The sequence below is a fragment of the Lissotriton vulgaris genome, chromosome 10, assembly GCF_964263255.1.
Source record: "Lissotriton vulgaris chromosome 10, aLisVul1.2, whole genome shotgun sequence".
In the NCBI taxonomy this organism is placed as follows: domain Eukaryota; kingdom Metazoa; phylum Chordata; class Amphibia; order Caudata; family Salamandridae; genus Lissotriton; species Lissotriton vulgaris.
Window position 1 is genome coordinate 446,708,932 of NC_141698.1, and position 12,897 is coordinate 446,721,828.

Genomic DNA, 12,897 nt, shown 5'->3' on the forward strand with positions numbered 1-12,897 from the left:
TCTTTTTTTCCGCCGATGCTTGACTGAAGGGTCTCCAACACAAGGAAGAAAAAATGTGAGAAGTTCATGTGAAGTTCGCCTAAAGATTACATCAAATTCGGAGAAGAACATAGACTAAGAGGTACCAAAAGAAATCCTAGAGGGAAGGATACAATGTCCTCAACAGTTTAGAGAATGCCCAGACAGTGGGCTCCCTGTGTGGCTTAATGGAGAAGACTCCTTTCCAGGTCTGCCTGAATTGACACCGCTAATCCTCACAGAAAGACCATCACCTGGTCTGCAGCCTCCAGCACATTACACAGTGCAGGGACAGAAACCAACTCCATCCCTGAAAGACCTGGGTCTGTTGAGCGACAAGGAGGAAAACGTCACAGAAGTTGCCAAAGGTGAAATATCTGACTCTGACCTGAGGCTCGCAAAGGTCGAAGCTCAGGCAACCAAGAAGGACAAGAGACCGGAGGTAAGAAAGACATTGACTGAAAAAATTGCCTGAGTCTAAAAGAACAGACTGGAAGGCGTTGCAGGGAGCCTCCTCATCTAAATCTTATTGTACAAAATTCATGCCCTGAGACAAAGAGACCCTCGGAATTCTCTAAAGAGAAGCCGCAGGAGGAAAATCTCAAGATAAGAATCAGTCGCCAAAGACGGACAAGGGAGAGATGCCTAAACTTCGAAAAAGTAAAGGTCTAGAGATGAGCAGCGAGACGCTCGATAACAGATATGTGAGAAAATCGGTGTTGACCCTCAACACCAAATAATGCTCGGCTGAGATCAAGAGGAAGAAGAGGCGCCTTGAGGCCGAAATGGCTGTGTTGCTTCAAAAGAAGAAAGACAAATCCTTAAGGGGATTTTGAATTCCACCAAAGACTTTGATGCCGAAGGAACAGGTCAAGAATGACATCGAAGATTTTGATCCTCCTTTGATACCTGAACCAAAGGAGGAGGAAGAAGAATCTCAGTGGCAGGAGCTGCCGACTGACTTTCCGGAGAAAGAGGTAGACTGCTGTCCATTGAGGCCTTCACCTGCAGATGACTTTGAAATGTATAACAAGGTGATCAAAAAGGCTGCAGACAAGCATGGAGTACAGCTGGAGGAGGAAAGACCACAGTCTTGTTTCGTGTTGGAAACCCTCTTGCCACCCCAAGCAAGGATCCAAATCCTGCCGATGTTACCTAGTGTCCTGGACCACGGTAGGGAGGCATTTAAGGATCTCTCAAACCCTAGGTCCAGTTTCACTTCTGGCAGTGTCATGAGATTCCTTTTAACTCCAGCATATCTAGTATGTGTTTTCTTGTTCCATACCGGCAGTTGCTGGGCAGGAGTCGGCCTCTTGCCTCCGTTGCCCATTTATCTTTGCTGGTGCAGGTTCAACAGTGTTTTTTCCACTGTTTTGCCTGGTCAACCAATAAACGCTTTTTGCTTTCTGTCAACAGCTCGGACCCTGGGGATCGCTCAGGGCCTAGACTTGGTTCATCTTCCCTTTTCGAAGTTGTGGACTCTTGCTTCAGCACGGGCACTCTAGCCCTGTGCTTTCCCTTTCTCAACCCGATATACACAAAAGGGGGTTTCGTGCCGTTCTTGTCGGCTTGTGGTACCTTTGCCTTCCATTATTTTCCGCTCTCTTCAGAGCTTCATGGTCTAGGAGTTAGCTGCGCTGACATTACTGTCCCCACTGTGCTTCGTCACATGATTGACGGCACTGTTTTAGTCACATTATTGGCGGCTAAGTTCTCTCTGGAACCTGGTGGCGTTCAGTCGCAGACCTGCCTCCTCTACGGGTATGGCTTTGGTATCTATTCTAAGTTAAGGAATCTGCGGCTAGACGTCTCTTATCAGATGAACGAGTTATTTACCTTCGGTAATGATGTATCTGGTATAGACATAGTCTAGCTGCAGATTCCTTAACGGCCGCCCGTTCTCCCCGTTCTGCGAGGACCTTTTCAGGTTGGACTTTCTATACTTGCCTCCCTCTGGGTGGCATGCCCTTCGGCAGGGTGACATTTTCTTTTCATTCCAACACAGAATGCTTCATCTATTTTCATTGCACCTCCACCCATTCTCTGGATTGGGCGGTATGCTCGTATGTCATGTGTTCTTTCCAGCCCTCTGCGTGGATTGTGTGGAGTGAAATCGTTCATGTTTTTTCCTCCACCCCGCTCTCCCCTTCCCCATCACCTTGGGGTCTTTTACCACCCCGGCGACACATTGGTTCAAGTCTATTGCGCTAGAAATTGCTTTTGAATATCTAGCAACATGGAAATTTAGGCACTAGAACCTTGCTCTAAAAAGTCTAATCCATATTATTAGCTTCAAATTGTACAAATGTAATGTACTTCTCTGTAAAGCGGTCATACTATTAAGACTGTGGCAACAATGGGCAAGACTCCGCCATACTTGTTGATGGCTACTGCACTGTATATGTTGAGAGCTGACCGATTGCCATTGGCAACTGTGGTAGGGCCTTGGAGAGGAATTTCAATCAAATTGCGTATTGTCCTCGTGTAATAAGGGAATACAGGAATTGAACCATATCAAGCTAAATGTTTTAGATCCTGTGCTTCTTTTATTTGAATGTGTCTAATGGTGTCTCATAGTAATGGAAAGTTATGCAATCATATTTTTTAATTCCTAAAATGATTTTTAAAGGTTTCTTAGGATATTATTTAGCTACAAAGTTGTACTTTATCAGCTTTGCACTAGGAACATGTTTTTATTTTTATCTGTTTGTAGTTAGACCTGATGTACATTGTTGTGGTATATTGTTGTTTCATCAAGGGTACTATTACTGCATGTGAACCGCATGTGAATCTGAGATGCAGTCCTATTGTAAAATAAATGGAAGAGGTAACCAGCGGGTTTCGTTTTGGGACAGTAGTGCTATACTTTTATAGACAGATAAGACCTAGATAAAATGAACAAAAACTTCTATTTATGATCAAATCTCTTTTTTATTGGCAGACAAAGTGGATAAACATTTCTATTTATAATTTGATAATCAACCTCATTTTAGGAAGAAAATGAAACTTGATATATGCCTCCTTCTTGAAGACATATGACCATTCGTGTTAAAGGGAGCAGTAGAAATGGTTAAGCACCAAATGGCGAAGAGGTGTTTAATCTCATTCCTCATACTAAAGAGGGACACCACATTATGACCCATATACAACACAAGATATCTATACAAGCAAATCTAGATGCAAAGATTCAAGCTTGTTAATAACAGACAGTATGACCTATTGACTCTGGGAAGGAGTACAATGGAGAGAAAGCCCCCTGTCACCGTTATTGGCTTTTGAGTCAGTACCACAATGCATTAGGTTTCATGTGTGGTATCAACAAGATGACTTATTTCAGACCATGTTTGTAAACTGAATTTTATTGTTGTTCACTGAACTGGGGTAGTCTCTCCTAGTTCCAGAGCTTTGTTGTTTGTTCTGGATTAAGTTCTGGTCAAACGTCGGGTTGATTGGGAATGCCACAGAAGTCACTATTAGCACTGTGGCTTTATCCACCTCCACACTTCCAGGTGTTTGAAGAGTTACCATAGCACTATAATAGTTTGGGGTCTCCTAGGGCCATTATAGAGCTGGAGACCGTCATCTCGGGGTGCAGATCTGGCTCAGTCTCATGTAGTTTTGCAGCATGAATCTTTTTAGATTCACTATGCTGTGCATTATTCCGCCATCTAGTGGTTGGGTCTGGAATTGTAGTATTTTTTTTCTCATGGCCCAGGTAGGCGTCGACATACCACCATTTGGTGTCCTTCGTGATGTCGACGCGCTTCCTCCAGAAGCCTCCCACCTTTGGTCTCCATCTTCAGATTATTTTTTCCGCCGTTGGGTCTGGATCAACTGTGAAGGAGCTCCAAAACTTTGGAGAGAAGAATCAAGGAAAAATCAAAGAAGCATCGAAAATATCACCGTAAAAGACACCAGAGATCAAGTAAGGACGAAAGTGGATGGCAGAGGAGAGAACATCGAAGAATTTGACGTTCCTACAGAGAATGCCCATACAGGGGGCTCCCTGCGCGTGGTGATGGACAAAACTCAGTTTCAATTCTGCGCAAACTGCCACCACAAGTACGTGCAAAAGGATCAACACTCGGTTTGCAATCTCTGCCTGCCGCTCGACCATCGAAGCGAGGACTGCAACGCCTGTGCAGCATTTACCCCGAAGACCCTCAGAGTAAGGAAGAGGCAAAGAAGAGCAAACTACAACATGCAGCTGCAGGGGGCACCTTCATCGCTCCGAGATTTGGGACTCTCCAGTGGAGAGTAAGGCAACATCGCCGAAAGACCAGAGGACGCCATAGTCGTCGAGATCAAAAAGAAAACGTCGAAGGAGGTAAGAGAGTCGTCGAACCCTAAACACTCCACTGATACTCGCAAAGGGGAGTCAAAGTCATTGAAAGGAGCAGGGCCGTCGAAGCACTCGACGTCAACAGCTGCATCCCGGGACAAACAGCCCGTCGGTTCCTCTGAGAAGGACTTCCAGACGGCGAAATCCCTAGACAAGGGAAAGGCGCCAAAGAGCAGCCACGAAAAAGAGGCCTCGTCGTTGAAAAGCGAAGGCCCGAAAGCGGTTTCGATTTCGAAGTTGACCACCGCGACGAGGAAAGCCGAAACCCTCGAAGCCGAACACACAGCCGAGATGGAAAAGAAAAAGAAAAGGCTTGAGGCTGAAATGGCAAGCATCTTGCAATGCAAGAAGACTTCGACGAAAAGATGAAATTCTACTGCATTCGGTCGAAAGACACGGCTGAAGCAGAAAGGTGCGCCAAGGATTTCCAACCACCCACCACATCTGAACCTGGAGAGGAACAGGAAGAAGAGGAACTGTACTATGGCGACGCCGAAGGGGAGGAAGACAAGCAAACTTACCAAGACTCAACATTCTCGGAGGCTCAGGACTTGCAGTGGCAAGATCTCGATGCCGAATCCCCGGAAGAGGGTGTAGAGGCATATCCGTGAAGGTCTTCACCACTGGACGTCATAGGAATCTACAACCAAGTCATCAAAAGAGCTGCAGACACATATGGAGTGCAGCTAGAGGAAGAAGAACCCCAGTCTTGCTTCCTCTTAGAGAACTTGTTGCCATCCCAGACTAGAAGCCAGTTCCTGCCCATGCTCCCAGGTGTTCTGGACCAGGGTAAGGAGGCATTCAAGCAGCCTGCTATGTGTCAAGCAGTAACTCCACGAGCAGAAAAAAAATATAAACACTCATCAAAGAACCCCATGTACATTAGGGGATCAGTCCCAGTCGACTCTATCATTACAGCAATGGCTAGGAAGAGAGCTAATATACCCACGAACTCTGGCCCACCACCAGACAAAGAGAGCAAGAGGATGGACCTGATGGGTAGGAAGATGAAGAGAAGTGCGGCAATACAATGGCGTATCACCAATTCCAATTCACTCATCAATAGGCATGCACCCCAACACTGGGAAGACGTGGGCGAACTCCTCAAGCACGTACCAGAGCAATACCAGAGAAGAGCAAGCCACCTGGTAGAAATGGGGAAAAACATGGCAAATACATGTCTAAAGTCTGCCCTAGACGAAGCAGAGACATCAAGCAGGCAGATGATGCTGGGGGTCACAGAAAGGAGGCATGCCTAGCTAAAGATATCCGGTTTCAAGAATGAAGTTCAAAATACCATCCTCAACACACCCTTCAACGGGAAACAACTGTTCGGCGCACCAGTTGATGACAAACTGAACTAACTGAAAAAAGATAACGAAACAGCGAGGTCCATGGGGGCACTGCAGTTCCGAGGTATGAGAAGGGGGACACCATCAAGGAGACCAACAGGCTGGGGAAACCACCAACCTGTGGCACCACACCAAACCTTCCAACACGGTTATTAAGGAGGTAACCAGGGAACTGGCAGTACCAGCCCCGAGGACGATCCTTTCGAGGGCGCGGCCGAGGAAGGGGTAACGGCCAGAGGGGGAGTCAGCCTCCCTCATCCAAGTGACTCACCAGCAAAACAAACGCACACCTGGTCAGGACCTCAGGGGGTGCGTAAAGAGTCAAGGCAAGGACCAAAAACAAATCAAGACCTACAACAGTACCTCAAGCACACAACACCAGAGGGAGGACGAATAAGACACTTCCTCCAGGAGTGGAGGGAAATAACATCAGGCAAATGGATACTAAACCTCATACAATGCGGGTACTGTATAGACATGGAAAACCGAAAGCCAAGGGTCGGAGTACTCTCAGCAAAGGAGCGCACACACTTGCTGCAGGAAACAAAACAACTGCTAAGAAAAAAGCCATAAAAATAGTACCTACCACACAAACAGAACAAAGGGTTATACTCCACCTACTTCCTCATACCAAAGGTAGACGGAACCTTGCGTCCAATCCTAGACCTAAGATTCTTAAACAGGTTCATAAAGACTCAAAGGCTTAAGATGACATCACTCCAAGAGGTCATACCTCAACTACAAGAAGGAGATTACATGGCAACTATCGACTTAAAGGACGCCTACTTGCACATCCCCACCAGCAGCAAACACAAACACCTCCTCAGGTTTATGATCAACAAAACCCACTACCAGTTCAGGGTTCTGGCATTCGGACTCAAATCAGCACCAAGGGGTTTCACAAAATGTCTGGCAGCAGTAGCAGCACACTTAAGGAGGCAGGGGATACATATATGCCCGTACCTCAACAACTGGCTGGTAAAAGCAAACTCATACAACAAGTGCAAGGGGCACATGGAAGTAGTGATACAGACACTAGCCCAACTGGGGTTTTCAATCCATTGGGAGAAATCGTCAATAGAACCAGAACAGTTGAAGATATTCTTAGGGGCGGAGATCAACACCATACAGAGCAAGGTGATTCCAAGTGCAAAGAGAACTTTGGCATTATGCAAGGAGACACATCTTTACCGCAAGGGGCAAGCTCTAACAGTGAGCAAACTGATGGTAATGATGGCCTCTTGCATACATTTGGTCCCAAATATCCACCTACACATGAGACCATTCCAAGAATGGATCCAGCAGCAATGGTCACAAGCTACAGGGATTTGGGAGGATCTAGTGGTTATCACGCAGGCAGTACAGCAAAAAATGGTGTGGTGGAACTAGAAAAACATAGCACAAGGGAGATCATTCACACAACCAACTCCAACAGTAACCATTACAACAGACACCTCCCAGATGGGGTGGGGAGCGCACACAAACAACCTCAAAGTAAGGGGGTTGTGGGCACACCAGGATGCAATAAAGCACATCAACTACCTAGAACTGAAGACAGTGTTCCTAGCCTTAAAAGCCTTTCAGAAACAGCTGTACGGACACAGGGTACTAATACAAACAGACCATACAACTACCAGATTCTACATCAACTAGCAAGGAGGAACACAGTCAGTGACACTATCTCTGCTAGCGCAGGTAATATGGAGATGGGCAATCCCCAGGCAAATAGACCTGTAAGCAATACATCTACAAGGGAAAGACAATGTAGAAGCAGACAGGCTCAGCAGACATATGTCCGCATCCCACAAATGGGAGATCAACCATCAAGAGTTCCAGAAGATATTCTACAAGTGGGGTACTCTGCGAATAGACCTATTTGCAACACACCAAAATGCAAAATGCCAAAACTTCACATCCAGGGTACCGTGCAAACAGTCCCTTGGGATTGCGCTATGGATAAGTTGGTCAGGGTCATTTGCCTATGCTTTTCCACCAATACCCCTGCTACACAGGGTACTGAACAAATGCAGAATCAGAAACATGATGCTAATTCTGATAGCACCTCAGTGGGCCAGACAAACCTGGTTCTCACAGATTATGAAGATAGCACAAACGCCCGCACACAGGTTCACTGCGAGGAAGGACCTGCTAACGATGCAAAACGGAAGAGTACTACACCCAGAATGCCTCAGCCTAGCAGCATGGCTCCTGAAGACCTAGAGTTTGCACACCTCAAACTACCGGCAAGCACAATGGCGGTACTCAAAGAGGCAAGGAGACCTACCACAAGAAAATGCTACGTAGCAAAGTGGAAAAGATTCTCCAAATGGTGCATTAGGGAGAAACTGCAAAAAAAGATTACTAGGGAATCTACAGTACTAAGATACTTAACACATCTACTACAGAATAAACTGAGCTACACATCCTTAAGGGTCCACTTTGCGGCAATTGTGGCTTACACAAGAGGAGACAGTGGCAAAAGTTTCTTCACCTCACAGGTGGGAAAAAGATTCTAGAAGCAACAAAAAGGATCGCACCCCCAAGCAGAATGCCAGCACCAGCATGGAACCTCAATGTAGTGCTAACAAAATTGATAAACGATTCAGAAAAGGGGGTGGTGATAAACAGAGTGTCCGAATTAAGCAGACCACTCTTACCCAGTCCAAAGACCAGGGCTTGATCCATCACCGTTATTTAGCTCACTGCACCATCCCAGCTCAGAACCTGGCTATATGCAAATTAGTCTGTCCCTAGCCCAGTGCATCATGGGAACAGGGCAGACCAAACTACCAAGCCAATTCTTCACCAGAAAGGAGACAAGCTTCCGGGGACCGGTTTCTGGCATTTCAGCCGTCGTCGGCCTGGCTTGCTTGAATCCTGATGGTGCAGTGAGCAAGGGACTCATGTCGGAGTATACCCTGCCACACCTATAGTGGCCAAAAACAAAGACAAAATTGATAAAGGCACCATTTGAGCCTATTCACGGAGCTACACTGTATATGCTCACACTTAAGACAGCCTTCTTAGTAGCTATCACATCACTGCGAAGAGTGAGTGAATTACAAGCGCTAACACTCCTCCAAAAACCCTACCTGCAAATACACAGAGATCGGATTGTCATGAGAATGGACCCACATTTCATGCCAAAGGTGGTGTCTAAGTTCCACATCAATCAGACAATTCAAATACCGAGTTTTTTCCAAAAACCATCCACAAACACAGAAAGGGCCTTACACACAGTGGACGCCAGAAGGGCAGTAATGCACTATATAGAAAGGACAAAGGAGTGCAGGAAAACAAAGCAATTCTTTGTATCCTTTGCCAGCAGTTTTTTGGGACGACCAGATACCAAAAACACCATTGCACGATGGATTGCACAAACCATACTACTCTGCCACAAACAAGCAGCTCAACCACTACAAGGAGCTACTCATGCTCACTCAACAAGGAAGAAAGGAGCTATAATTGCATTTCTAGCCAACACACCAATTCAAGACATTTGCCAGGCTGCAACATGGTCTTCAGTGCACACGTTCACTAAGCACTACTGTGGTGTGGATATCCAAATGAACAAAGAAGCGCAAGTGGGGCATAAGGTCTTACAACACATTTTCAGTAACCAGTGCTCATCTTCCACCCAAGCACCACAATAATGGAAAAACCGCTACAAAGTCTACACACAGCATAGTGAATCCAGAAAGATTCACGCTGCAAAACGTATAGTTTCTTACCTGTTGGTGTAGTTTTGCAGCTTAAAGACTTTCTGGATTCACTAGCGAACCCACTCTCCTCTGCCAGAAAGATGAGACAGGAGGAAAAGGGGATTAAAGGGGAAAAAATGGCTTTACAAGGTTAAAAAGAGACAAAAGTAACACAAAACAAAAAAAAAGAATCCGAACATGGTGACTAAAGGTGGGAGCTTCCGGAGGAAGCGCTCCGACGTCACGAAGGACACCAAATGGTGGTATGTCGTCGCCCACTTGGGCCACGAGAAAAAAAAGAAGAAATACTACAATTTCGGACCCAACCACTAGATGGCGGAATAATGCACAGCATAGTGAATCCAGAAAGACTTCAAGCTGCAAAACTACACCGACAGGTAATAAACTATATCATAGACACCGCCAGAAGATTTAACTTAAAGGTTCTGCCCTTAGCAGAGGTAAGATTTTTTTCTTCAATGCTGAAGTCCTTGAAAGTTGGTGGGTCTTCTGTGGGAGCTTAGCACAGGAGTTTGGGGTGGGAAAGGGAGCTTGGAAGGCTCTGATGAGAGAGAGGTGCTGTCCTCCCCACTCGGATCCAAGCACCTCACCTCACTGGCAGCTCACCTAAAGCCCAATCAGCAGACACTTCATACTGATCTTATGTATTCGTGTAGGACCTGGCTCACTTCACACTGATCTACCAGTTTAAGTCTTGCATGTTGACAAGATCAGGAAGCGTGAGCCACTTGTTCCAGAAATTCACTCCCTGAACAGGTCATCAGGGAGTTGCAGTGCTGAGTGCCGATCCCATTAGGACCTAGCACACAGGTCGATGGGGTATTTGTTGGCTAGGACGTGTTGTACAGTATACAGCACCACTTGTCTTGGCTTGTTTCTCCCCATGTTATGCCACTTCCTAGCACCTATCCCAACACCGCCCTTGGTCAGTGTGGTTGGTAGGAAATACATCTGTATAGACAAACTGTGCTGTAGCCCACAAGTAAAACAAAATCCAAGCTCAGGAAAATGTCTGATTTCGGGACTACTTTGAGTCTGTTAATGTAAGCCAAAGGTGCAAGATTTATTGCCAAGCTGTCCCCCATGCTCTCCTCATCACCAGGTTATCGGCCATCGGCATTGGCGGCAATGCCCTGGCCTGGGTGTCCTCATTTCTTTCGGGAAGGACCCAACAGGTCTGGATGCCACCTCATGCCTCGGAACCAAAACCACTCCTTACGGGGGTCCCACAGGGTTCCACTCTTAGCCCCCTGCTATTCAACATTTATCTTTCCATTACTCCCTAGAGAGGCGAGGGAGACGGTTGCCCGAGCACTCATTCTGGCAAGACTGGACTATGCGAACTCCCTGTTCAGCGGCATTCCAGCTTATCTGACCAAACGTCTATTGGTCATTCAGAATGCCGCTGTTCGTCTTCTCTGTAACGTCCCCAGATGGAAGAGTGTCCAGTCCCATATGTCCGACCTCCACTGGCTTCCAGTTCCGCAACGTATCCTCTTTAAAACCTTGGTACTCGCGTTCAGAGCGGCCCATGACCAAGGACCAGCCTATTTAAAGAAAAGATTTTCACTGTATGCCCCTACAAGAGCTCTCCGATCATCTCCTCTATTTAAAATGACCCTTCCCCGATTTAAGCGAACCAGACTAGGGGACAGTCCATTGCTGTGGTTGCTGCCCGCGCCTGGAATGCTCTCCCCTTTCATCTGTGCTCCAGTCAAACAGTAGCCCAATTTAAAAAGAATTTAAAAACCCACCTTTTCAGTAGCAGTTTCTAAGCTGATCCCTGCTCATCCGTCTTTGCTTCTCCCACCGCGCCAGGATACTCCCCAGTAACCGTGCACGTTACAAAACCATTTATACATACATACATACATACAACATCGTTTCAAGATTACTGACTACTTCTGATTAGTCTGATAGCTATAGTAGATGCTGCTTTAACTTTTTCTGAACTTTTTCTCTTGTTCCTATTTTCAGGGATGTAGTCAGTCACAAAGTCCTCTTGCTCTTCTTTTTCACATCCAGTCATCACTCATGGTTCTTCGATGCCACCAATCTGGTATCTATGAGAAGCCATTAGGCTCTTTTTTCATTTAAAAAAGGGGGTTCTACATGTATGCAGAAAACATGCAGGTAGATTGAGATGAGACCATGGTATTCGTGCTTGACAATTTAAATCTGATCTGTTAGAGTTAATTCAGTAGATGTGGAGGTGGGAAGCAGCTGGCTGGAATTTAACTCTGAGAAATCTAAGATAATGGTAGTTGGCAGCAATGAGTAAACATGGTCAGGTAAATTTTGCCTCAAGTCACTTTGACCATCTCCTTGCCTGTGGGAAAAATGTGAGATTTAAACTAAAAGCAATCTTGTCACTAGCTCGACAAATGCAGTCAGTCTCTTGAATGCACATTAGTTACCACTGAAAAGATTCAAATATATTACTGCATCTGCTGTACCTGAAGGACATGCATTGGTTGTCAACAGGTGGGCTTTAGGTGAGTTGTAGCAAAGAATCTCGCAATTGACATAGAGGCTGGTTTGACTAAGTAAAACATGTGGTACTTTATAGAATAACGAACACAGCGCCACTTTACACACACTTCATTAAAAGCTTGTCTCATCCTTTTTAAACCAGAATTACTATAAAAGACGATAGTATGATTTGCAATGCAAATTCAATAGCATTTTCTCTTCTCCTGTGTAGGCTCCTTTCAGGCTTGGGAGCTGTCACTCATCATCCTGGCATCCCTGTTGGTGATCGCGGGGGGTGTAGCCTTCTTCCTCTACTACATTAGAAGGTAAGAAGTGTCAAGGTCTTCGCTGATAGATTAAGCATAAATTAAGTAATGGAGAATGTAGGAGAAGCCAGTGAAGTTAGTTTTTGGTGAATGTTTATTACTAAGAAGGTGGCTGTCATTCCTCTGCACTTTTTTATGATTTCCATGTAGGCATATGAAAAGTAGGGGCCTGAACTGGCCCGGACTGGCCATAGCGGGCACCGGGCAATCCCCCGGTGCGCCGCACGGATGGGGGCCAGTTTTGGGCCCCTGGGGGCCATTTTTGTTACAGGGTCGTTTTTGCAGCATAGCTGCAAACTCTGCCCTGTAACAAAATCGGCCGAAAACCGGCCCGGGCAAAGTGCTTGGCAGCACCTCCAACCCCTTCCCCCACAGTGGGGGGGGGGGGGCCGGCCCAGCACTTTGCCAGGGCCGGTTGTGGTTCCCAGTCCGGCCCTGGCCCTGAATGTTGGCTGAACAGAAGTTTGTTTAAGAGGGATATCTTGATTGCTGTGCTTACACATGTAATAATCTAGTATGCACTACTTCTTGCATATTGATTGATTTTGTTTTCCTTTTTTATTGGCTTCCTTTTTTCTACGTTCTTTTTACATTTCCATCACTGTGATAGTCTATTAATGATCAAACCAGGAGTCATTTTGCTAATTCTAAATAAACAAATTACC

General features: G+C 46.0%; 1 protein-coding gene and 1 pseudogene across 1 annotated transcript in view; both read left to right on the plus strand.

The window, feature by feature from the left end:
* The window catches only part of LOC147685381 (uncharacterized), a 354,664-nt gene that overhangs the window by 323,701 nt on the left and 18,066 nt on the right, over window positions 1–12,897 (plus strand). Inside the window, exon 13 of the mRNA XM_086941295.1 lies at window positions 12,139–12,232. Coding sequence (XP_086797421.1) covers window positions 12,139–12,232 — 94 coding nt within the window. The remainder of the gene's footprint in view (window positions 1–12,138; window positions 12,233–12,897) is intronic.
* Window positions 4,702–5,868, plus strand: LOC147685382 (uncharacterized; annotated as a pseudogene).